At 42.5% G+C, this 26,526-nt stretch overlaps 1 protein-coding gene across 2 annotated transcripts in view; it reads right to left on the bottom strand.

Annotated features, from left to right (window-relative positions):
- Positions 1-26,526, bottom strand: part of AGO3 (argonaute RISC catalytic component 3) — an 80,108-nt gene that overhangs the window by 39,386 nt on the left and 14,196 nt on the right. For both annotated transcript variants that reach the window (XM_075908840.1, XM_075908841.1), the window contains exons 2-5: positions 25,556-25,727; positions 5,928-6,048; positions 4,122-4,330; positions 2,570-2,706 (exon numbers count right to left, since the gene is read on the bottom strand). In XM_075908840.1, the coding sequence (XP_075764955.1) occupies positions 2,570-2,706; positions 4,122-4,330; positions 5,928-6,048; positions 25,556-25,727 (639 nt within the window). The remainder of the gene's footprint in view (positions 1-2,569; positions 2,707-4,121; positions 4,331-5,927; positions 6,049-25,555; positions 25,728-26,526) is intronic.

Here is a 26,526-nt window from a genome sequence, read left to right as displayed (position 1 = left end):
CAGCTAATGTGAACAATGCAATAACTGAGTTTGGACCACTGCTTTTCAACCTGTGGGCCATGGACCCCTGGGGTTTTCAAACTATTTCTAAGATTTCCAAAAAGGTTTGCTATTCCAGTTGAAATGTTTTAGGGGTCCCCAAATGAAAAATAATTAAAAGCTATTACGTAAGCTTTACTGTCAGAAATATCCTTGTATTACAAGTGGGTCATTTAACTGAAAAGCTTGCTCATTGGTACAGGTTGAACCTCTCTAGTCCGGCACCCTCAGGACAGGGCTTAGTGCCAAATCAGAGAATTTGCTGAACCACAGGAGGTCAATATTGTCTAGCAGCATTACCAAACACTTCCACTGCTTACTACAGTACTTGCCTACCACAGAGGCAGGAATGTGGAGAAGGAGGGGGCAGACGGGAGATGGTACACAAAGGAGCTGGCTTTCAAACCGCTTCCCCACATTTACTGGCTGCTGTGAAGCTGACTGGCGTCATCTCCCTTCAAGCATCAGCCTCCACCCTGTACCCTTGCCCCCTGGTTTGTAAAACTGTAACTGCTAAAATGCACTTATTTGTGTAAGCAAGTAATTTCAGAGGTTACATGTTTACACAAATACAGTTTAACACCCCTACAAAAACACCATCTATCAAAGTAACTGAGCATCCAACCTAATGGAACACTTGTGGCATTCCTGACTGCTCAAAAAATTGTACTAGTTTCAATCTCAGCTCAGAGCTGCAACAATCCAGATCTGGCTGTAACTGAGTATTGCTTCTCTTTCCCTCTTATTTTTAATTTGTGTTTGCCTAATTGGGAAAAATAATTCCTCTTAGTTGCAATATTTTGCTAAAACCTATTTAACACTATCATTACCAAATTAATATTGCCATGATGAAATCAGTATCATAATAAGTAAAGTGCAAAAAATAAAGTTTTCTATTGAATTACTGCATCATATAGCTAGCACAATTAAAGGTTTACATTATGTATTGCTATTAAGTGAAAAGCTTAAAACTATTAGAAAATTCTAACAGCACTAGTCTTGGAGTACAAAGCACCACCTAAAACTAGCAGTTCCACAGTCTCAGTCCAATTTGTCCAGAGTGTCTTCTGCACTCATGAAGCTTTTCCTATTGGTCAACAGTTTTACGGTTCCAATGAAATGTAGCTGTCATGAGAAATAAAAATCCCAGAAAGCTTTAAATATCAGGAGACAGAACCGAGTGGGGATCCAGTACAGAGGACTGGGCAATGCATACAGACACACCCCTGTTGCTTAGCAGATGGGATGTTGCATTTTATACTACTTAAGAGTATTTTCAGGCCTGTAACTTTATCCCTATATGAAGTCAGTCAAACCTGGAGTTCAGTGTGTGTATGAGGATATTATCAAGGCAAATTTTCAGCATGGAAGATATTAAAACGTTTGCATGATGTGTTGATCAATGGCCACAAGAAACTGGCAAATTAGTTCAAGTAGATTAAGTAGCACAAGCCATTTTCAGCCAGAGCCCTTAAAAAAGAAAGAACATGTTCCTTTAAAATGCTTTAAATTCAAGTACTTGAGATGAATGCTTACATCCTTGTAGTCTGTAGAATATTCTGTCTGGCAAGTACACCAACTGTTCTCAGAAGCCGTCTGTGCTGAAGAACTGCTCTGATTAGCCACAGAATGCCAATCTCAACTAGATCAATATAAACAAATAACCGATCTCTTCATCTAACTAGATAGATTAGATCAAACCTAACAGCTACTACTGAATAATTTATTTATACTGAAGTCTGTAAGGTGTCATACTCTTAAGTGGTTTGTCGAGGCACTAACAACTCTTTTCCACAAATTCCTTACCCATGTACTGGTGATATATTTCCTCTACATAAAAGATTAACACACTTCTTCTTTCTTGATTAAACCAACCAGCTTTTAGTCAAGTGATTAAACTTTGACGGCAAATCCAGATATACAAATACAAGGGCTTCATAATAATCTTTGCAAGAAAAGTCAAAAAACTGAATTCCATTGCAAATGAACTGTCTGGTAGTAATTTTGTAATATTTATAATTATAAACACACAACTATAAAGGAAGTCTTATGGCCAAGTTACAATAGTCTTCAATCAAGTAAAAAAAATTATGCTCTAATGATTGTAGAATAAGAGGCTGCGGAATCTTCAAACTCAGCCATTTACGTGTTTTAGAAATAGCTTTTCAGGTGACAGCCAAATCTGCTTATGTATCTTATAGCAACTCTACATTTAAATAAAATAACTAAATATACAAAAATTAATTTCTTGTCTTTTTTAAGAATATGTGCATGAATATTTTAGTTATAAACTTTAAGCTTAATTTTTTAATTTATAGCAGACAGAAAAGTTAAATTTGGGAACTGATAGGTTCCCACAATTAAATCCTTTTGTTCCACAAATTATGACATCTATTCCCGTAAATGAAATGTACTATTCTATAATTAAAGTAAGATATACACAAGTTAATTGAACAGCACAGACATTTTTATACCTATAAGGTAGCCTTTTTCATTCCTTACCTCTATTATACACAAATCATTTACTTACCGTCAATATTAAGCATCATTTTCCACATGGCAGGCCGAACAGACTGATGGAACCCAAACCATACTTCTCTGCCCCCTCCCAAAGGGTGATCATAGCCCTCTGGAGCAGAGAAAAAGGATCGGCCCACTGGGGTATACCTATTAAAAAAAATAAAAAATAAGAGTAGCCATCTGCATTTGATACTGCCTTCCATGTGAGTATTTAACAAGGACTACTATTCCATCTCACAGTAAGTTGTATTGATATGTCAATATCTATTCAATAAAAAGTCACATTTCACAAAATACAGCAAGATATAGCTATGATTTTGAGCGTAACGTTCTGTATATCCCTGTTTCTATCATGGTGTTTTTAATTTTAGTCAAAGCAAGCATTACATTTTTTAAATGACAGCTATTTGTGATTTTTGGAGCAAATTAAAACCTAAACATTACATGATCTGAAACGATGATTTAATTTCAGGTGAAGCATGATCTTGACTGCAGCACAAATAATGATTGGCAGGATGACTCTACAAAATACTGTTTGGTGTATACTGGATCCACTCTTTCAGATATCCTTTTGGACTAGCATGAAAGTGGGTATGTTTTACCAAACTGATACATTTTTAGTCAGGTCGACCAATTAATTTTCTATTGACTAAAGCTTGGTGTAAGCAAAAATTGAAAAAAAGTTATGTTGGCATTTAGGATGAATAATAGTTGTGCAATAACCTCTCAGAGTATAACCACTCAGCTTGGATGACAGCAGTGTAAAGGTCATTAGCATTCATGTTTCTCTAGAATTTGGGACAGCTGAAGGACTTTAGTTCCATAAATCCACAAGATAATTTTGGCAAGTTACAGATATGTTTCATCGATGTATTTAATTTCAATCTGCATAAGAGAAAACTGCCCTTGTGTCTGAAATCAATACTCAAACTTTAAAAGATAAAGAAACCTCCAGTACATAGTTACAGCAAAATTTATATCCTAATTAGACTGGCCTCCCTAAAAATGTTAGAATTCTAAAACGAGAAAAACAGATACTGTTACAGAAAAATAATCCCAACTGTTTAATCAAAACATGAAGTTGCAGTTCTGTAAAATGTCAATTAATTAAAAACTCACATGCTTTCAGATAAGGCACATCACAAGTTACATGGAATCACCACTAAACTGGAGTACACAAAAGATGCAGTGATATAATATATTGCAATCCTTTCTTTGTTTCAGAATTCTTAAACTTGGCTTGACGATCCAGAACAAGCATCTCATGGCCTTAACAGATTTTTGGGGGAAGATACTGTCTTGAATAATCCACCATGGAAAGTCTTTGATATTACCAATTCTGAGTCTGATCTGCCTGCACAAATATTTACACTTACATAATATTAGCTTCAATTGACTCAGCACAGGAATCTTTCCAGGCCTATTAGTAAAACAAATTCCATGTAGGGAATGGCTGAATCAATTTCCCTACTACCATGTTTGTGCAAAAAATATGAATGGACGTCACCCCAAAATTGAAAAGAGGCTAATGGGAGAGAGGGAACAAAGATTAGAGAACCTACTTCATGGAGGGCAGGTGTCGTAGCACCACATCAACAGCATGAACAGGGTTAGTGCTGATTGGTTTGTCTAATTCCAGAGGCTCAGGCAAGGTTCTTCCTGTCAAAACTTCATGCAGCAAGTGCCAGCTCACCCGAGAAACAAACTTTATTGACACCTTGAAGGGACGATCTTTTCCACCTTCTCCTGGTAATGTTACATCCAAATCTACCTGTTGAAGGTAATGGGGGAGCAGAACACAAGAGCTCTTTAAAAGGAAAATGAGATACAAAGATCTTTACTAAACTGACATTTTCTCGGTCAGACTGTTAGCCTACATCTGTCCTACCTATCTACAATATCAAGTCAAAACTGGGGAGAAGGAATATTTTTGGTTTTATTTGGTAGGGATGGGAAAGTAGAAGGAGAGATCTGAAATGAGGAAGGCGAACCATATAAAGTGGGTGGATAGAAGTTTAAAGTGATGATGATACTTTTCAGCAGCTCTTGGATTTAATCTAAAACTAACAGAGATCAAGATCCTGTCAACAGTTAATGTTTTGAGCTATGTGAGCAACTGCTTAAAAAGAATTGTTCTCTCACTCTGCCAGCATAGGTATCACACTCTGCAGTACTATTTCCTTGCCCTGCAGAAGGGAGGGAAAGAGAAGGAAACTTTTTATTTTAAATTTCTATGCTACTGCAGCTATAAACATGCCGTAGAGTAGACTAACCTTTTTCCTCTTTGCCCCTGGCAGCCTATACCACTATCTCTGAACATGATTTATGATGTCTAGTGAAACACACACTGATTAAAACAGATTCAGAACAGATTACAAGCCAAGGTTTTGGATTTGGCTGAGAGGAGAAACCCAGGAAAATATATGTGAATTCCTAAAAATATTAATTATTCTAGAAAACAGTTATTTTAAAATAACTTGGGCTTTGGTTTAAAAAAACCCTACTACTTCTGGCTGCATGTGTCACCTTAACTAAGTAACCCATATGTTTATGTGTTGACAGTAACTATAAACTCATCTTAAAAGAATTTTAACTTGAAAACCTATTTGTGAATGTTTAATAATACTGTCACCAATACAAATATTAAAAGTGTTCCAAATACAAATATCAATGTAAAAACATCACACATACTTAGATAAGGTACGAAGGGTCTTGACAGCAAGTATCACAAAAGCTTCAAAGTAAATGTTGTGAAATTGAGTATTTAATAGGAAATCTCAATATAGAAATATAATGAATATGAACATTATTTACTGAAAAACTTAAAAACAATGAATAGTCTAGTAGCACCTTAAAGACTAACAAAATATGTAGATGGTATCATAAGCATTTGTGGGCACAACCCACTTCTTAAGACACCATCTCCATGTTTTGTTAGTCTTTAAGGTGCCACCAGAGTATTCGTTGAATAGTAATAGAGAGGTAGCCGTGTTAGTCTGATCTTGCTAAAACAAAAGCAAGGAAGTGGGTCTGGCCCATGAAAGCTCATCACCTATTAAACCATCTTGTTAGTCTTTAAAGTGCTACATAGTTTTTCCTTTTGTTTTAGACTACTCATTGTTTAAGTTTTTCTAGTTACAGACTAACTCTGCAATTCCTCTGAAGCTTTTGATTTATTTACTGAGAAGACTGTAAAGACTATTTTCAGTATATTATTTGTGGCTCATCGAGGTGTATATTAGGGAGGTTCTTTTTGCATTTTAGATACACTAGTATATTTTCAATATTTCTTAAGTTAACATTTTTAGAAAGATATTCTTGTTTTTCTGGCAGGCTGCATGTAACAGAAAAGTAACAATATGTCCTACCCCAGTGGTTGCTACAGGGAGCGGATTGGCGGTATAAAGGCTTCTCTTCCCATCATAAACTGGTCTACGGTCCCCAAATATTGTCACTTTAAAATGTTGCACCATGGAGTCCACCACCTCCCTAAAAAAGAAAGGCACAATTGTAAAACAGCAGATATATCTACAATTAAGTAGTCGTGAAAGTTCATATTACTGTAAACTGCTTTCATACCTTTCACACACCTTCCTCAAGCAGTTTTCAGTAAACTTATTTAAAGGCAGCATCTTATTGCCACTATATAAACCCACGGTACACCCACATTTTTTATAATGCCTGTAAATATGGTCATCTCATTTTAAAAAAGATATCTTGACATTCAAAAAAAGTTCAGAAAAGGGCAACAAAAATGATTAGGAGTATGGAACAGCTGTCACAGGAGGAAAGGTTAATAAGACTAAGACTTTTCATCTTAGAAAAGAGAAGACTAAAGGGGGGATATGATAAAAGTCTATAAACAGGGCTCGACAAATAATACAAACTACTCGCCAAGGGCAAGTAGATTGTAACCCAGAAGAGCCGGGTTCAGGCGCAGAACAATCTGCGCATGCGCAGATCACCGGACAGCGTGGCTGGCAAGCGGGGCTCACTGCGGTTCGGCAAGCCCTGTCTATAAAAACATAACTGGTGTAGAAAAAGTGAATGAGGAAAAGTTGTTTACTTGTTCCTATAACACAAAAATTAGGGTCTCCAAATGAAATTAATAGGACAAACGAAAGGAAGTATTTCTTCACACAACACAGTCAACCTGTGGAACTCCTTGCCAGAGGATGTTGTTAAGGCCAAGAATATACCTGGTATTCCATAAAGTAGTTCAAGAAATTCAGCCAAAATACTCATTGAAATGGTAATGGATACGCAATACACCAGCAATACAGTTGCTTAAAAATTATTTATTTATATTGCCACAGTACTCCCAACTCCCAAACATGACTGATGCCCCACTATGTTATAAGCACACAGCAAGCAGCTTATATTCAAGTACACAAACTGGAACTACGGAAGATTATATGCTTAACCTTATAACTGCTGGTTATGCTCATTCCTGGAACCATACAGTTTTGAATGCTTTAGTTAATCCAACAATTTGTTAATCTATATTTCAATCTACAAAAAGAAGTCTGTTAACCGTTTACTCCAGGCTGCTTAATATAACATACCCAAGAATGTTGGTCTTTTTAAAATTGCTCAATGTTTCTGAATTCCTATATTTGAATCCCACAGAAAGCTAAGATTACAAGAAACAAAACTTGAGTATGATTACGGTTTATTCTGACTTTAATGACAGTTAAGTTTATTAAATAAAAAACCCAATATCTTAATATATCCACTGAATACTATAAGAAAGCTATCACAATGGAATTTCCACATTTTTCATCCCTCACACATGTTGTAGTAGATTCAGTTGTTTTGCAATCCACCTAACTAGAGCTGGCATCTAATGTTCCCCACTTCCAAAGCCAAAAACACAAAAAAACAAAACCCACACACCCAATACTGAAAAACACAAAACAAACTTATCTTCTTAATAGCCTTGCAACTGCTTCTTACTCTAAGTATAAAGATTTTCATTAGCTATAGCATGAAGTGTTCCCATTCTTAAATTACAAAAGGGGACAAAATACTTAAATTGCATTTTTGTTCCCAAACAGAAGTTTACTTGTATGGGCCTTCCTGAATACATAATGTTAATTCAAAGCATTTCCACAAAGTGACTGAAACACTTCGCTTAAAATGGGAAGCAAAATTAATAACAGCAGTTAAATTTCCCAAATCAATACTGTACTTCCTCAATGTTCCCCATTCTGCAATCTTCCCCATTTTGAGGGGTTTTTTTAAACAGACTCAAATCTTTAATAAAAATATTAGAAATGTGCACACTAATGCAATGTAACAAGACCATATAGTATTCTATTATTATTTTTCTCGTATACCACAATCAAATCTCTCCTGTTTGAAAACTCCTCCCTACACTTCGGTGCATTACGACTTCACTCTACTATTTCCAGCATACAGCACAAATTATAAAATACTCAATGTCAATATTCCAATAAATTCCAATTTGTAATCAGTGACAAAAGCTAAACGAGAAAGATAAAAAGATAGGGAGAAGTGGGGAAAGAGGAATCCAGCTTCTATGTCTTTTTACCAACAGCGCTATGCCTCATCTAAGGCCTAGTCTACACTAGGAGTTTAGATCAAATTTAGCCGCATAACACCGATTTTCTAAACAGAGAGTCCACATTTCCAAGGCCGTTCCTTCGACTTTAAAGGCCCCTGAAATCGATTTCTATACTCCTGCTTTTCACAAATAGTAACACAAAATTCGACCTTGCATGTTTGAATTTACGACAGTGTAGACCCAGCACTGACAAAAATCAAGGTCCTTATGTGACTGCTCTGGCCAGAACTTGCACCTCTACAGCTCGTCAGGTGAACAGGAAAAGCACCATTTCCTGAATGGCCCGTGTTGGGAGCACACCTCACAGCAGGCAGCACACTTGAGCAACACGTGGCCATGACTTCCATGAGCTTCAGTTCCCAGGGGTGCAAAAGAGCACCAGCATGGAGCGTGCAGGAGACTCTGGACCACGTTGAGGCACTGGGATAGGAATCCATTCTCTCAGAGCTCTGAACCAGCAAAACCCCCCACCAATACCTACGTGAAGACAGCAAAGTGCTTGGTAGAGAAAGGATACTCCGGGGGGCCCCCAGCAGTGTCATATTAAAATACAGGAGCTGAGGCAGTCATATTACAAAACAAAGCAGGCAAACTGATGAGCCGGTGGATTTGCACAAACATGCTGCTTCTATGACCAGCTGCATGTGATCAAGGGGGGGGGGGGGGGGGGAGGGCTGACCAGCTTCCCAAGCCAGACTGTGGAGTCTACCCAAGACACTCAGGGCAGCAGCATGGAAGACTGTGTGGTGGTGGAGGGGGACAAAGAAAATGGCCAGCCAGCAAGCGGCAAGAACCAAGAACGTCTCATCTCTTTGGAGCCAATCCCCTCCTCTCAGAACCGCTCACGGTCGAGCACTAATCCCAAGGAGGGTACTTCACAATTTTTTTTTCTTGCTACAAGCAGGTTAAGGCAATTGGGTGTGATGTGTGGCGTACTCTTTGCCTACAGAACACCGGGGGCCTGGAATAGCTTGTTAATGTCTAGAGATAGAGCGGGAATCCTCCCTGCATATCTCCATGAAGCTCAGAGCGGGAATCCTCCCTGCATATCTCCATGAAGCTCTCAGATATAAACTCTCTGTTCCTTTCCACAAGGTTTCTGGGGAGGATAGCTTTATTCAGTCCTCCATGGTAGGACACCTTTCACCTTCCCATACCAAGTAAGTGGTCTGTCATTGCAGCATAAGGCCCACATTTCTGGCCACATCCCGTCAGCATCAGCTCCCTATCACTGTGTGATTCAGAGAAGGCTGATATCTCGCATGGCAACCTGGATAAAGGAAGGAAAGCAATTAGCTGCTGCCTCTGCAGCTACTACAGCTTCAGATTCTGGTACTTATTCCCCCCACCCACTGCTGCCCTCCCTTCCACAGGCTTCTGTGGGATGGGGGGAAAAAGAACTCTCTTGGCAAATGGGAGGTGGCAGACACACAGGAAGGAAGCTGGGTATGATGAACACAGAGGAAGGAAGCCGCATGAGCCACCACTCTGCCCCGCCAGCATGACTGGACCCCAGCTCTCTCCCGCCCGTATGATCGTGTCCTAGCAGGCCTCTTACCATGCCTTCCTCCAAACCATGAGTGTCCAAATGTTCCCTTGAAATTCAGCTGTATATGGTTCACAATCATGCTGGAAGGGCATAACAAGTAGGGTTCTGCAGGGGTCTGTTTTGGGGCCAGTTCTGTTCAATATCTTCATCAATGATTTAGCTATTGGCATAGAGAGTATGATTATTAAGTTTGCAGAGGATATCAAGCTGGGAGGGGTTGCAACTGCTTTGGAGGATAGGGTCAAAATTCAAAATGATCTGGACAAACTAGAAAAATGGTCTGAGGTAAACAGGATGAAGTTTAATAAGGACAAATGCGAAGTACTCCACTTAGGAATGAATAATCAGTTTCAAACACAGTGAATGAGAAGTGATTGTCTAGGAAGGAGTTCGGCTGAAAGGGATTTAGGGGTCATAATGGATCACAAGTTAAACAGTGGCGAGGAGTCCTGTAGCACCTTATAGACTAATTGAAGTGTTGGAGCATAAGCTTTCGTGGGCAAAGACCCACTTCGTCAGATGCAAGTTAAACAGTGATACTGTTGCAAAAAAGCAAATATGATTCTTGGATGTATTAACAGGAGTGCTGTGAGCAAGACACGAGAAGGCATTCTTTCGCTCTACTCTGTGCGGATTAGGTCTTAATTGAAGTATTGTGTCCAGTTCTGGGAACAACATTTCAAGAAAGATGTGGAAAAATTGGAGAAGGTCCAGAGAAGAGCAACACAAATGATTAAAGGTCTAGATAACATGAGCTATAAGGGAAGCCTGAAAGAAATGGGCTCGTACAGTTTAGAAAAGAGAAGACTAAGAGGGGATATGATAGCGGTTTTCAAGTATCTAAACAGGTGTTACTAGGAGGGAGGAGAAAAAATTTTCTCCTTGGCATGTGAGGATAGGACAAGAAGCAATGGGCTTAAACTGCAGCAAGGGAGGTTTTGGTTGAACATTAGGAAAAACTTCCTAACTGTCAGGGTGGTTAAACACTGGAATAAGTTGTCTAGGGAGGTTGTGGAATCTCCATCTCTGGAGATATTAAGAGCAGGTTAGACAGACATCTATCAGGGATGGTCTAGATGGTGCTGGGTCCTGCCATGAGGGCAGGGGACTGGACTTGATGACCTCTTGAGGTCCCTTCCAGTTCTAGTGTTCTATGATTCTATGCCTTGCCATTGTGGAGTTTGTTCCCAATGGAGGCCATGTTCAAAGGATCCCACTTACGGGCCACGTGTTGAGCCCCGTGTCAACTGAAACCGAACCGCAGGCTGCCAACAAAAGGGGTGCAGGCTGCATGCGGCCCGCATGTTGAGTAGCCCTGATCTAGAAGGTGCTCGATCCTGCTGTGAAGGCAGGGGACCAGACTCTTGAGGTCCCTTCCAGTTCTATGATTCTATGTCATACAGAGGCTGCTTTAAAATATAACTTTGACCTTGCACAGAACAGGTCTCCATTGTCTTTAGAAAGACTTTCCCTGTATGTTAACAGATTAGGTTTTAGGCTACACAATACATCTCCTGGAATGTGTGCCCCGGTAACTTTCTGTTGCAGTGGGAACAGCAGGGAACTTGCTGTGCAGTCCCTTGGCTCCAGTAGCTGTCTGGCTGACACAATCCGAAGGTGAAAACGGACAAGGGAAAACATGTTTAAGGAGCCAATGGAGTGAAGGAATATGCTCCTGGAGATGTGCTCATAGCAGCAGGAGGGGATAGCAGAGCAGCAGGAGAGGAGAGTATGCAGGGAACTGCAAGAGAGGCAACAGAAGAATGTCTTTCCTTGATGGATGTGATGGAGTGAATGACAGCGTGCCTGGAGAGGAATATTTCCCACAACTCACCCACCCCGTGCAGAAGAACTTTCCCTCCTCACCCAGTTCCACAGCCTCCAACCCCAAGGGCTACAGGACACGGGGGGTGGGATAGGAGGGAGAGGACACGACACACTCAAGGGCAGCCTCACACTCAACCTCCAAGGACTCAAGAGGCAAAAGGCTATCCTCACCTTTCTGACCCTCACACCTTCTGGTCCCAACGCTGACTCCTTTTTCTGTCCCTGATGTCTTAGCCTACATGAAAATGCATGATCTCTGAACAACAGTCTCTTTATTTCTTGTATTGCAGGGATGGGGTGGGTATTACAGTAAAACACACTGAATGCAGGAGCACCTTGTTGAGAGCAACGTGCATGACTCAAAACTGGCCATTCATAAAACCTTTTTCAAAGCCTCTGATTTGCACTGCCCCATGCTGTACTCTCCTTATCACTCTAGTGTCTGGCTGCTCAAAATCTCTGCACTTGCTCAGCCTGTAGTTGAACTGGTCCTTACTGTGGTACAGGCTGCCTGTTTACAAATTCATGAGCCATGGGAACAATAGGTAAGTTGGGTCACCAAGACTATTGGCATTTCCACCTTTCCAATTTTGTTTTCCAGTCTGGGAAAAAAGTTCCAGCTTTCTGAAGAGGCAGGAGCTCTAAAGATGCATAACAAGTGCATCTTTCCTGACCAAGTCACACTGAGGTTGGTGAAATGGCTCTTGCGATCCACCAGCACCATCAAGAAATACCCCAATGGACCGGTAACTGTCAGGCATTGCAAGCTTCCACAGGACAACTGCCATGCGCTTCTCCATTATCAAAGCATGTCTCACTCAGGCATCTCCTGAGCAGGAGAAAGCCATTTATAAAGTTCCATGAAATTGGCCTTGCATATTACAAAGTCTTGCAGCCACTGCTGATCGTCCCATTACTGCAGCACTATGCATTCCCACCACTCTGTGCTTGTCTCACTGCACCAATACCGGCATTCTTCCATTTCTGGAGACTTGATTGTTAGCTGTGTTTCCATCAGCACAAGGGCTTGCCTGTACAGTGTGTCTATGGGATCTTGAGATTTATCCTCGTCTTCCTCCTGGTGGAATGACGTGCATACTCTCTCAAAATACTGAGCCATTAGGGATGACATTTGGGATGTTAGAGTATAGTCGTGTAAACAATTAACCGATAAGCCTGGGCATATTGGTTAATCCTATCAACTACATGCACCTCCTACCACCTTGCTGTCTTTATACCAGAGGCAGCGGGAGGGAGGCGGGGGAGAAAGAGAGATTGGGATTGGGTGCCCATGGGGAACTGGCTTAAAAGCCAGCTCTCCACAAGCACCCAATCCTGTGGAGCTGCCTGGCCCCCTCCACTCCCAAGCTGCTGCCTCTGATAGGGAGGCAGCAGTTTGGAGGGTGAGGAGAGTAGTAGGGTGCCAGTGGTACATGCGTCGAGGCGGTGGGGGAGAGGAAAGCCAATGCTCAGGGGGAGATGGCTTAAAAGCTGGCTCCTCACAAGCACAGGCTTTGTGGAGCCACCTTCTCCCCGCCCCTGTATCAAAGACAGCACCTTGAGGGAGGGGGAGAGCCGGGATGCTGGAGCAGCCCCTGTGCGCAGGAAGCTCGGAACCCCTTGCGGACAAGGGCTGCTGCCTACCTGAGCTGCTGCCTCTTCTACAGATGCAGCAGTGCAGAGTGACGGGGGAGTGGGGCTGGGAGTGCAATGGATGCTGGCCCCTCCCCCGGGGACTACTGAATAGTCACATAACCACTAAGAATTTGTACTGTTACACGATTACTGAATTGAACAATATCTAACATTACTACTAGTCATTAATATCACAATTATTTGATCTAAAACGGGATACATGCTCATGCTGCTATGGCATCAGCGCAGGTAAGCAGGTCCAAAAAAGATCAACCGTTTCCCACTGATCTCAACCAGGAGAGGAGGAAGTAGTCAAGTGCATTATGGGACACTGATGACAAGAACCCAGAACCCCCTGCTGTGTGCTCTGGGAGCATAAACCAGAATGCAAAGTGGCTCAGGCAGTGTGGGACAGCTACCCATAGTGCATCGCTCTCAAAGTTGACGGCAGTCTCCTTACTGGGGATGCCCTACTTAGAACTACGTTGAATTCTTGCACTCAGTGGGGACATGGACATTCAGCTTTGAATGTATTAAGGCCGATTTCTTGCCTCATGATTTTGCAATCTCATCTTGTGGCGTGACATGGTCTAACAATTTTTAACTGCAGCTTTACTCCACTGATCTTATCTGTACTGTGGTCTTCAAAGACCAGCATTGGTTCAGCACTGGTTAACTGAACAGGGAAGATTTAATGAAGAATACAGAAAAGAAAAGCAAGAAAGGAAACAGTAGAGGAAAACTCCGTTACAGTTTATATACTCCCATTCAAAATACTTGAGACAGTCTGCAGGAGATCAGGAAGTAGATTTTCAAAGATAGTTCTTAAAAGAAAAAGCCATTTTGGTACTGTATTAACTAGGGATGTTAAACTGCAGTTAACTGACTAGTCAAGTAGTTGGAATTTCCATCGACTACTCGACCAGTCAATAGGCACACCCACATTCCTTTTCTCCTTCCGCACTCCCCAGCTGACCCCGGGCTCCGCTGTAATGCCTCGGGGAGCACAGGATCAGCTGTAGAGTCCCCTGTTGATCCTGGGCTTCATGGCACTGCCCCTTTGAAACATCGACGCGGCGTTTCAAAGGGGCAGCTGTGGAGCCTGGGGTCAGCTGGAGACTCCCCAGCTGACCCCGGGTTCTGCGCAGCATTTCCCCGGCTGACCCCAGATTCTGGGAAACTGCCGCGTGGAATCTGGGGTTAGCTGGGGCGTCCCCAGTTGACCCTGGGCTCCATGATGCTTCGGGGTTTTAAAGGAGCAGCGCTGCACAGCTGACCCCTGGCTCAGCTGTGGAGCACTTCTGCTTGGAAGTACCCCCCGTCATCCTTTGCTGCCTCTCAGAGGCAACAAGTGGGGGAATCATTTAGTCGACAGACCATCCAATAAGCAAATGCTTATCGGATGGTCAACTAGTCCTTAACATTCCTTGTATTAACTCACATGTAGTGCAAATTCTACAGGTTGAATCTCTCTAGTCCAGCATCCTCAGGACCTGACCTGTGCCAAACCAGAGAATTTTCCCAACCAAGTGAGGTCACGATTGTCTAGCAGCATTACCAACACTTCCATGGCTTATTGGGCTCTTAGAAGTCATTTGGGGTAAATCAGAATTAAACAACAGTACAAAACACTAAGAGCTAGGACTGGTGGCTGTAAACAAACTTTATGGGATGGGAGGAAACTTGGCCACACCCATGGTAAATGGACATCGGGTCAGCTAAAATTATCCTGGACCACAGCCCCCCCCCCCAGATGTTGCTGAATCAGAGTGCCAGACTAAAGATGTTCAATCCGTAGCAGCCAATCTTCCTACCGAGTCAGCAGAACATTCTCTGCCATGCACTCATTTGTTCTGCAGACACACTGCCCCTTTATTACTCAGCCTGTAGCCTTTAATTTCAACAACTGTGTTTTTTAATTAGTACTTGCCACATTAACCTTTAAAAAAAGGAACCACACACACAGCTGGCAACATTTTTTATCTGACAGAAAGTGAAGTGTAACTTACTATAAACAAAGCTACTAAGCACCTGTAGGATTTCAACTGGGATACCCGATTTCCTACTGTCATTTGCAGTAGGAGTAACAGTAACTGTTGGTATTTAAGTTGATTATGAAATTAAAAATATAAATCTTAAGTCTCCAAAATACGACTGTAGTTGAATTTGACTATACATGGTATCTTCATCGTTAGAACTGCTGCATGTATGTACTCAAATCACCTATACTTACTTCAGCAATAAAAAGGAGTACATTATTCATACAGAAAGTAATAAAGAGCCAAAGCAGCTGAAGGAAATTGAGCAGGTTTTTCTACTAGCTCACATACCAGCAGAACTGTTAATTAAATTCCAAATGGAGAGCTTTCATGACAGTGTACAGAGAGAAATCCCTAATTGCACCTTGGTTACACCTTTAATACATTACTTAAACCAGTTTATGGCTAACAGATGAAACTGAGTTTCAGATAACAAGAAGAGTTTGTAGGACCAGCGAATAACTTTTATTTATTTGCATTCAATGCCACTTAATCATATTTCATAATAAGAGCATTTCAAGGAAATGTTTAAATAATGTGACCAGAAAAATATTTTAGGAATATGAGCTTTACAGTGCTCCTGTAAATTAAGATTCTCATAAAAATTCAACTGGTATTGTATTATTTAAGCCACAAGAAAACACAGGCTTGATTCAAGTAGATGGCAAGCAAATACAGGTTTATGGCACTGAACAAAACATCCCTCTCTACTTGTAGTCTCAACTTTTACTATAGTGACTTTCACTTGGAAAAATATGCCCTTCCAGTTAGCCAATCTCCTTACCTTCAAATTGCTCCACATAACGTTTTGCAAGTGCTCTAAAATTCACTTCTGCACAATCAATACATGGTGACTGAGACCTTCATAAAAACTTTAGATGTAATAGATTGTACCCAGAAAGTAAATTGCCTGGAACGGGGGACCATATTTTAATATGTAACCCAGTAAAAACTTACATTGGAACTTAAAAGTTTACAGAACGTTGACAGACAAATTATAACTTAGTTTAAGTGATAATTCAGAAATCAGGGATGGCAAACAACTGAACTATTGCATCTTCACTAAATATAGTCTATAAATATCAGATACCATAAATATAAACACAAAAATTATTCACAATCCTCCCCCAACTCTCATGTACTTTTATACACAAAAAACAGCATTAAAATAAATATTAAGGTTGCAAACTCAAGCACTCAATTTGAAAATGCCAATATTAAGATTGCCTCTATTTTCCACAGGGCCTCTTGCACAACCCACTAGTAGGTTCTGCTGGTGTGTGAGCCCCAGTCTTAGTTTCTTCCTCTGCCCTCAATTTCTAGTCTCACCAGAAACTGTTCCCGTCCTCTCCCTCTCCCTCCTTTTGTTCCCACTGCATTCTAATCTGATAGCTTCCTCCTCCACGCTGCTTGCCTGCCAGCAGTGGGGGAGTCAGTGGTAGCATAGAACTGTAACACTCTTCCCCTCTGGTCTTCCTTCTGGTGCTGGGCCCAAAGCTGCTGGGAGTAGCCATTACAGGTAAAGTCCTTCTGAGCCCCCATAGTTTTGTGCTGCTATAGCCGTGTAGGGGTAACACTGGTGCCTTTCCAATACAAAAAGCTGAGAGTCTTAAGTATGCTCAGTGAGGAAAACCTTTGAAGATTTGATCTGTTAGGTTCTAGATGTCTCTATTGAGAATGTGCAAACTGCGATTTTCAAAGGTCAAATTTCAGAGGACTTTTACAAACACAGCAAAAGGCACTTTCCTGATACAAAAACTATCCCCTTGGCAAATTTCAAATCCCTACTCCAAAGCCAGAGCATTTCAAAGAAAAGACCTCAACATTGTTTATGTAAGCAACCGAGTAAAACATTTTGACCAAAAATTTACTCAAGAGCAGCACCAGTATGAAAGACTTCAGCCCAAATGGTTAACATTTGGCTAAGTTACAAGCAACTGAAAACAAGGTCTTATTAACACTATCAGCTGGACCTATGGTCACAAAGATCTATGTTCAATAGCCATACCAAATATTCTGACACACTCTTCCTACCATAGTCTGAAACTATTTTAAAAATTCATAGCACCTAACTATTGTGTGAAACCAGTAACAGATTAACTGAAGATCTCACAAACCCTTACCTACTGCATTGCAAACATAGTTTAATAAATGACACACAAAAAGAGCAAACTGCTCTACTCCACTGCCATGTCCCAGGCCAGCCTAGTTCCTCTGTTTCACTGCACCAGCAGGAAATAGAGCACCCCAGACCCAAAACAGGGTGGCTTGGAGATGACAGCAGAGCAGAGCAGGCTGACGTGTAGCTCTGCTTTCCTGCAGCTCCCACTGCTGTGATAAGGGGAGAAAGAGAGAGCCTGTTGTTGGCACCAGCCCATCCAGGGATCCACAGGCTAACTTGAGTGCGGGGGACCATCCCATCCATAGGATGGTGGGGGCAGCTGCTGTGGGACCCCCCCCCCCAAAGTGCAAAGCACAAGGCAGCCACGTCAAACAGTCCAATGGATGAGATGGCTCTGCACACACCTCTCCCAAGTCACAAGGACAATGCAAGCAGAGGCACAGAGCTAGCAGCTGTAAGCCACTATAGCCCAGCTGTACTAATGGTGGTGGCACCGGGGTCCCCCAGGAGGAGAGGGGGTTAAATTGCCTGGGCTAGCAAGCGGGGCATGCATGGAGGATCTCCCCCTAACCTCCGAGCCCTGCCAGAGAGGGGTACCTACTGGCCACTAGGATGATTTGAAGACCAGCACTATCCCTCAGGTGAACTGAGTTTGAGAGCCCGGAACTAGACACAAAGTTAGCTGTTGCACTCTCTTTGATGTGGTATTCTCAAGAGATTTCAGCACTTACATGACTGCAAATGAAAGTAAAGCTTCCCAAGAGTCAGTGTTTTGTTGGGTACTTTCCTCCAGATCAGATCAGTAAGATATATAATAAAGGCACTCTGTTAGTTTGCACCGCAGAAGCTCTCATTTACAGGTTTTAGCTAAGTGGCAGTTACTGGTGTCCATAATTACAGGCTGAACCTGTAAAATCACACTCTGGCCCAACAACATCAGACCATGAATATCGCTGCACTAGAGAGCCCCAGCTAGGCAGGATCAGGGGCTGGGCTGGCACTGGGGAGCAGGGCCAGCACATCCTGGACTGGTGCCACGGAGCAGAGCCTGGACTAGCACCTGGGAGTGCAGCCCAGGCTAATGGCTGAGAGAGTAGCCCTGGCCAGAGTCAGCACAGTGGGGAGTGCAGCCCAGGGTCGGTGTGGCGGGGAGCACAGTTCGAGCAAAGCTGGAGGCAGTGGGGGCCAGTGGTGGAGAGCCGAGCCAGGATCAGCACCCAGGAGGAGGGCTGACAGCCAGGAGGGGAGCCTTGATCTCCTCAGGTCTGGAAAAGTCTGTGGTTCAGAACCACTCAGGCTCAGCGTGCCAGACCAAGGAGGTGCTCTATCACCTCACAAAGCACTAACAGAATCCTATAAAGCCACCTGAAATGAACCTACAAGAAAGTCAGCCCAGACTAAACATTTTTCCTGCAGCTTGATGATCATCATTCAATCACACGGTTCATCTGATGAGGCAACATGCCACTAAGCAGCAAATCACAAGAGTAAACTTACACAGATGGATTGCCAAGTTGGTGCTTCCATTATAAATCCCAGTTCTGGTGATTTACTATCCACCATTTTTATGTATACGTGCCATAACTGCAGCACTTAACTGTCAGCTAAAAAATATTGGAGAAAAGGTGAGGTAGGTAATAAAGTCTAAGCATTCCTAAAAGCTCTGTGGAGCTGAAAAATCTTGTCTCTTTCATCAACAGAAGTTGGTCCAATAAAATGTATCATCTCATCCACCTTATCACACTCTTATCCTGGGACCAATACAGCTACAACAACACAGCAAAGCTATAAAATATTAATCTGAAACATACTAACAATAAAGATTATCAGACCCTTAGATGCAAGCAGGAAACGGGACAGACTTGCAGAGTCAAAAAGTGATCTATAGTAAATTAGGGATGTTAAATATCAGTTAATTGAATAGTCAAGTAACCTCATGATTTCTTATCAGTTAGTCGACTATTCTATAGTCCCTGGGGACAGCGCAAGCAGCCAGTGTGCTCCAGCCTCACTCCCAAAGAGCCCCCTGCCTTTCCGCGCTGCTGCCTCTGTATCAGAGGCAGCAGCACAGGGGTGCCAGGCAGGAGCTGGACAACAAGGGGAGCCAGTTTAAAAAACAGCTCCCCTGATAGACCAAGCTGCCTGTTGTCCTGTGCTACTGCCTCTGATAAAGAGGCAGCAGCACAGAGTGGCAGTAGCCCATCTCGGGAGGGTCTGAGATCCCAGACCTGGCATGAGCTGGAACTGAGCCAGGCTGCCTGCCCACCCGCCCTCCCTCTAAAACACTTTAAATGTAGAGCCACAGTGGGAGTAGGTCCCGGACCCATCGCAAGCCAAGGCTGAGTTGGGCTGCTGGCCAGCCTACTAAAAAATTTGCTGGTAAGAGCGGAGGGGAGAGGAGAAAAGAATGCGTGTAGTCTATAGCATTAAACCAATAAGCAAAAGCTTATAGATTATCAACTACACTATTAAATCCTTATAATAGATACATGAAAAACAGAATTGAATCTGAAGGAAATCATAAGGAAAGAAGCTTTTAAAAAAATATATGTCAGGGCTGTAGAAGTTGTTCTTTTACTACTTTATTGTGGAAACCACCCTACTTGCCAACTGGCAAATATGCACTGCATGAGACATGAAGAAAAAAGTGTCTCACTCTCTTTCCATCAAAATCATTCAATTCAGACAAAGCAGACAGGAAACATGAAGTTATTCATCTTCCTTACAAGCAATTATAAAATGATTCATCTTTTCTATTGGCACATTCTGGACCAATATAATTCCTTCTGAACTGCAGAAACGTATTTTGCTCTTAAATTCATGATGTTAAGGACTAAATACAAATTACATATTGCTTACAACAAATTACATTAAAAATACTTCAAGGCTACAAGCGTCAAGCACTCAACTGGGATGCATCAGGCTGCACAGGCAACCTTGGTTTTGGCACTGAACTACTGACTTCTTTCCTCTGCAGCATTGACATGATTTTTTTAACTTGTTTCCTACTTGACAACTAAATAAGTGAAAAAAATTCCATCATGTCGACTCATATTGACCACAATAGGGGTCATCAGCAGGGTTGAAACCTTTAGTTAAACAGCAAAGACCTCTACCACGTAAGGTAAGAAATAACTAATAGCTATAGTAGGTTTTAATTCCACATGTGAACCAGTTACTAGAGGGAAGTGGAGACATTTTGTGTGTGAATTTCACAGCTATTTTCTTAACAGAATATGAACAAATGCTCAGAAATTCTGATTTAATTCCAGGCTCTAAAGAAGAGTGGTTAGATTCTTCTACAACTATGCATTAGCACTGGGCTACTCAACATGCGGCCAGTGGAACAGTTTGGGTTTACGCAGTGCTCAACACATGGTCCGGGGTGGGATCCTTTGAACATGGCCTCCACAGAGAACAAGCTCCACAACGGCAAAACATCTCCCAGGTGGAATGAGCATTGAAAGACGCAAGCAGATGGGCTGGCTGGTTCAGGGTGTTGGCATTTCTAGCCACCAGGAAGGAGGTGCTGGGAGCACCAGGGAATTGTGGGAAGTGCTGGATGCTTAGCCTTGTGGGCAGTGCCTGAGAGGTGCTGACTGGCTCACACTGGCCACGTTTGGGTCCGGCGCCATGGCTTAAGGCTTAATCTTTGTATTCGTGCCCGTTGTTGTGAAAGAAGCTATTTGTATATATATACAACCACTCTTAAGTTGCAGCCCTTGGCATGTGCTGTGAGTATCACTGTGGCCCCCGGGGCTTCCAAAGTTGAGTAGCTCTGCCTTAGCATGTTCTCCTGGAGTTTGTCCCTGACTCTCACTGTTTCTTCCCTTCCACCCCTCTCCACCCCATGAATTGCAGCCAGGCCACTTCCCTCCTTGTTTCATGCTGCCTGAGTTCTAGCCAGGGGAACTCTGAGCACAGGAGACAAATCTCCTGCTTTCAGTTACAATACCTGGCCCCAGCTAGGAAAACAATTGCAGAGAAAGTCCTACTCAGAGATAGTCTCTGTAATCCCGGCTTATTCTATGTTCAATGCATATGGCCTCTTCCAATAATTTAGCAGCTAGATTAATGAACCTCAGAGCATGTTCAAGGGTCAATTTCTGGAAGACTTGTAACAACCTAACTTGAGTAGATTTTGATATTACAGCAAAAGGCAATTCCTCTGAGCCTAGAGCACCCTCCCTGCCAAATTTCAAGTACTTTTTTCAAAGATTATATAGGTATCACTATCTAAAAAGGTAAGAATTTAATGTGGGTATTTGGGGGCGGGGGGGTGATCTCAATTTAGAAAGACCTGAAGATTTAAAAATTATTCCTCTTGGAGCAGGCACTTGGCATGGAAAATTTCAGCCATGGAGTTTGGCAAAGTTAGAAGCAATTCACGATGCAACTTGTAAATGGAAAAAGTTAAACTAACTATAGGCTTTGCTGCCATCCTTACTTATAAACACACACAACTTACATAAAGCACAAAAATAAGTTTTTAGGGAGACACGCAGTAATATTAAACTATATGCTTCACATGCAGATTAAATTATTCCATGTAACACCACATTCCTTGTTTTAAAATTGCCTCTAATATCTGAAATGAAGTCAGCAATGACCAAACAACAAGTCCTCACCTTCATCCATAATCTATAACTGCAGAACGGAATAGAATTTTATCTTTATAATTCAATATTTTAGGATCGTTTTATATCAGATGAACAAACTCAGCTTGTGATGTACAAACTTATGAGACAGAAATCAGCACAGTTTGATCTTTCTGAACCAAGTCAAAATCCATATTATAAATCTTTTAGTTTTTACATAAAGAAAAAAAGTGAGCTATGGCTGATGGAAGATAGTGTTGAACATCAGTTACAGTTTGACTATAGTTCATCCTTAGTTTTTCCTAGGGCCATTCAGAACTGAACTAAAAAATAAACAGAACTGATATTATATGAATCCTTGCTCTAGAATTGTAGCAGATGTGAAAGTTTTCCTATTTAACTACAAAACCTAGAAAATTAAGCAGACCATCAAAGGATTTTATTGACTGAGTTAAGCAGTATTATGGACAAAAAGGACTTTTTGGTGTTTTGATGAGGGGGAGAGAAAAAGAAAACACCCTGCTGTTTTCCATTGTTAGGGTGTGTCTAGACTACATGCCTCCGTCGACGGAGGCATGTAGATTAGACAGATCGGCAGAGGGAAATGAAGCCGCGATTAAAATAATCGCGGCTTCATTTAAATTTAAATGGCTGCCCCGATCTGCCGATCAGCTGTTTGTCGGCAGATCGGGGCAGTCTGGACGTTCCCCTGTCGACAGAAAACCCTTTTGTCGACCGCCCCGGTAAACCTCATCCCACGAGGCATAATGGGGCGGTCGACAAAAGGGTTTTCTGTCGACAGGGGAACGTCCAGACTGCCCCGATCTGCCGACAAACAGCTGATCGGCAGATCGGGGCAGCCATTTAAATTTAAATGAAGCCGCAATTATTTTAATCGCGGCTTCATTTCCCTCTGCCGATCTGTCTAATCTACATGCCTCCGTCGACGGAGGCATGTAGTCTAGACACACCCTTAGACTAATAAATAGTATAAACACAAAACTGAATCCTCTGCAGTTCTAGACCAAAATATTTTTCATCTAGTATCAGGAGGAAAAAATAAAAAGCTTGATTTTGGCCACGATGAGTTTGTTAACAGATGGCCATCTGCCACCAGATGTTCTGGGTCAAAATGTAGTTTGGAGGGCTAAGAGTCTGCATTAGCAGATCTTAATGCAGGATCTGAACGTAAAGGAATAGTTGAGTCAACTACTCGCATTTCCCCACATACTTGCTGCCTCTATATCAGAGGCAGTGGTGGGGGGAGGGGAGGGTGAGGCGGAGCAGCTCTGCAGTTTAAATACAATAAGAGCCACTGGGCTCTAGGCACACAAAGCAGGACTAAGTATTATCTAAACCAACCCTGACAGATATTTATTTAACTTGCTCTTCAAAATTTCTAACTTCCCTACACAATGTATTCTAGGGATGTTAGCGTATAGTCAAGTCAACAACTAACTGATAAACCTGGACTTATCAGTTAATCTTATCAACTGCACGCACTCACCGGCATGCTGCCTCTGTATCAGAGGAAGCAAGGGGAGAGGAGCAGGAGCCGGTGCCCATGAGCAGCAGGCTTTAAGCAGGTTCCCCATGAGTACCAGATCCACCTGCCACCACTCTCCGCACTGCTCTTTCCAATAGAAAGGCAGCAAGACGGAGCATGAGCTGATACGCACGGGAAGTTGGCTTTCAAGTCAGCTCCCCATGCGTATGGTCTCCTGTGAACCCACCTCCTTCCCCTGCTACCTCATTAAAAGTCAGCTTCCCCCAGTACCAGCTCCATGATGCCACCTGCTCCTCCCCCCACTGCAGCCTCTATCAGAGGCAGCGGGGTAAGGCGGCATAGGAGGCTGCCACAAAGCAGTCTTTGCCCATGTGGGATCCAACCTCTCCACGGACAGGGTCTGTTGCTACCCCAAGCTGCTGCCTCTGTATCAGAGGCAGCAGTGTAAGGTGGCAGGCAGACAGTCCTCAAGAGGAGCTGGTTTGTCAACTGGTTCCCCTCACAGACCAGCTCCCACCTGCCACTCTGCGAGTGGGGCTGTAGCACACTGGCTGCCAGCTCTGCTCCCGGGAACTATTGAATAGTCATGTAATTGCTAAAATTTCATGCAGTTACTTGACAATTTAATTTCACGATACTGAACATCCCGAACGTATCCCAATGCTTAACCACCCGGACAGTTAAGAAGATTTTTCCTCCCCAATGACCAACCTAAACTATATTTTAAGCCCATTGCTTCTCGTCCTATCTTCAGAGGTTAAGGAGAATATTTTTTCCTCCTTCCTCTTTTAGGTGCTTGAAAACTGTAATTGGCTACGTCTACATTGGCCCCTTTTCCGGAAGGGGCATGGTCATTTTTGAAATCGCAATAGGGAAAAGCGCGGGGGATTTAAATATCCCCCGCGGCATTTAAATAAAAATGTCCGCCGCTTTTTTCCGGCTTTTAGAAAAGCCGGAAAAGAGCATCTACACTGGCCCCGATCCTCCGGAAAAAAAGCCCTTTTCCGGAGGATCTTATTCAAAGTACATTTAAAATAAATTAGGCTTAAGATATGCATATACATAAAATCTTTCATCCTTTACTCTTGGCACTGAGAGAAATCTGGCCTGTTTAATTTAAAACTCAATGATTACTGAAAAAAGTTACTGCTTGCATTTGATTAGAATGATAATAGTCAGCACAATGTATTCCAACTATTTTTTCTGCTTTGATTCCGCAAGATACCACCCCTTCGTAATGCCACTGGGAAACATAAAATAACTCAGACACACTTGGGAACAAATCTCTATTTGCTAAACTTCAGGGATCATGCAGTGGAAGGTACCTTGTAAGAGATGCCGGTGACTTCTGATCAATAAGCTACAGAAGAACAAGAAGCAATGGGCTTAAACTGCAGCAAGGGAGGTTTAGGTTGGACATTAGGAAAAAGTTCCTAACTGTCAGGGTAGTCAAACACTGGAATAAACTGCCCAGAGAGGTTGTGGAATCCCCATCTCTGGAGATATTTAAGAGTAGGTTAGATAAATGTCTATCAGGGATGGTCTAGACAGTATTTGGTCCTGCCATGAGGGCAGGGGACTGGACTCGATGACCTCTCGAGGTCCCTTCCAGTCCTAGTATTCTATGATTAAGACTCTAAAGTCCAGCAGGACCACAAATACTATTGGGCCAGAGTCCCTACTGGCCAGGTTCAGAAGCATAGCCCCGGCCAGGGCCAGGGCAGTGCAGCCCTGACTGGGGCTGGAGTCAGCTGGGTGCGCAGCCCGGACCAACACGTGGGAGCGCAGTCCAAGCTGGGGCTAGAGGCAGTGCAGCTGGCCTCTGTCCAGGACTGGTGCGGTGGGGGAATGCAGCCCTGGCCAGGTGTGCCCGAAGGGGGGGCTGAAGGCAGCAGCAGGGAGTGCAGCCCACCCAGTAGCAGAGCCTACAGCTGGGTAGGGAGCCTTGACCTCCCCATATCCAGCAAACTCCATTGTTTGGGACAACTCAGGTCCCAAGGGTGCGGGACAATGGAGATCCAACCTATACTGCAAAATAACTTCAAAGCTTTTAATAATGTCATTAAGATCTTATATTGCTTAAAGATTTCATTATAGTTTAGATTAAATTATAATTCCTGAGGCCAACTTACCTGTTCACCCTCCGAGGACACTTATCTGGTTTAATATCCACCTCATAGAGGTAGACATCAATCTTTGGGATTTCAACTTGGAAGCAGTTGGCCAGCAATTTAATAGGTTTGCCCATGGTGCCATAGCCGGGACGTCTGGGCACCATAAGAAGGGGCTGTGCCCCGACGGGTCCTGTAAAGGAAACAATACAATTTAGAAGCGAAACATAATGGTTAAACTATGTGGTAAAGTTACAACTTGGTTCTATTATAGCATAGTTAAAATTCATACACTCGTTACAATTGTACACACACACACACACACACACACACACACACACACACACACGCATGACAGAACAAATCAGGTGATATAATATCTGAACAGTGAACAGCCTTCTTGGAACCTTAATCATAATCTTATACTTTGTGGGGAAGAGATAAACCATTTTAAGAGAATAAAAAAAATTAGAAATATAATGCAAAAAAGTCAAAGTCTAACAGAAGACAGCACCATGAGACCCAAACCAATGAAAAAGGTATCTTGCAACTAAACCATCAGCTTCTTGGAGAAAGACAAAGGCTTTCAAGAAGCCGTGTAAGTTTATATTCAAGTACAGGAAAACTCCAATAGTCCGGCATCCAATTGTACGGCACTCCTGATAGTCCGGCATCAAAATGGCAAGAGCCTAGTAAGTGAGCTTCGGCAAAAAACAAGTCACAAGGCAGCAGTGGCAGCAGCTGAACCGAGTGAAAAGTGTAAAAAAGGGTTAAAAAACTAAAACATTATAGTATACTGTATACAGTATGTACAATAAAAAGGGTTAAAAACAGTTTATATACAGTATATACTGTATACAGTATATATGTAAAACCATTTTATAGTACCTCCTGATAGTCCGGCATATCTGATAATCAGGCACCACTTAGGTCCCAGAGGTTCCGAATTATCGGAAGTCTACTGTAACATGAAAAATGGGATGGTACTCAAA

This window comes from Pelodiscus sinensis, chromosome 25 (genome assembly GCF_049634645.1).
Source record: "Pelodiscus sinensis isolate JC-2024 chromosome 25, ASM4963464v1, whole genome shotgun sequence".
Lineage (NCBI taxonomy): Eukaryota > Metazoa > Chordata > Testudines > Trionychidae > Pelodiscus > Pelodiscus sinensis.
The sequence above is the reverse complement of the archived record's forward strand: the minus strand, read 5'-3'. Positions and strand labels throughout refer to the sequence as shown.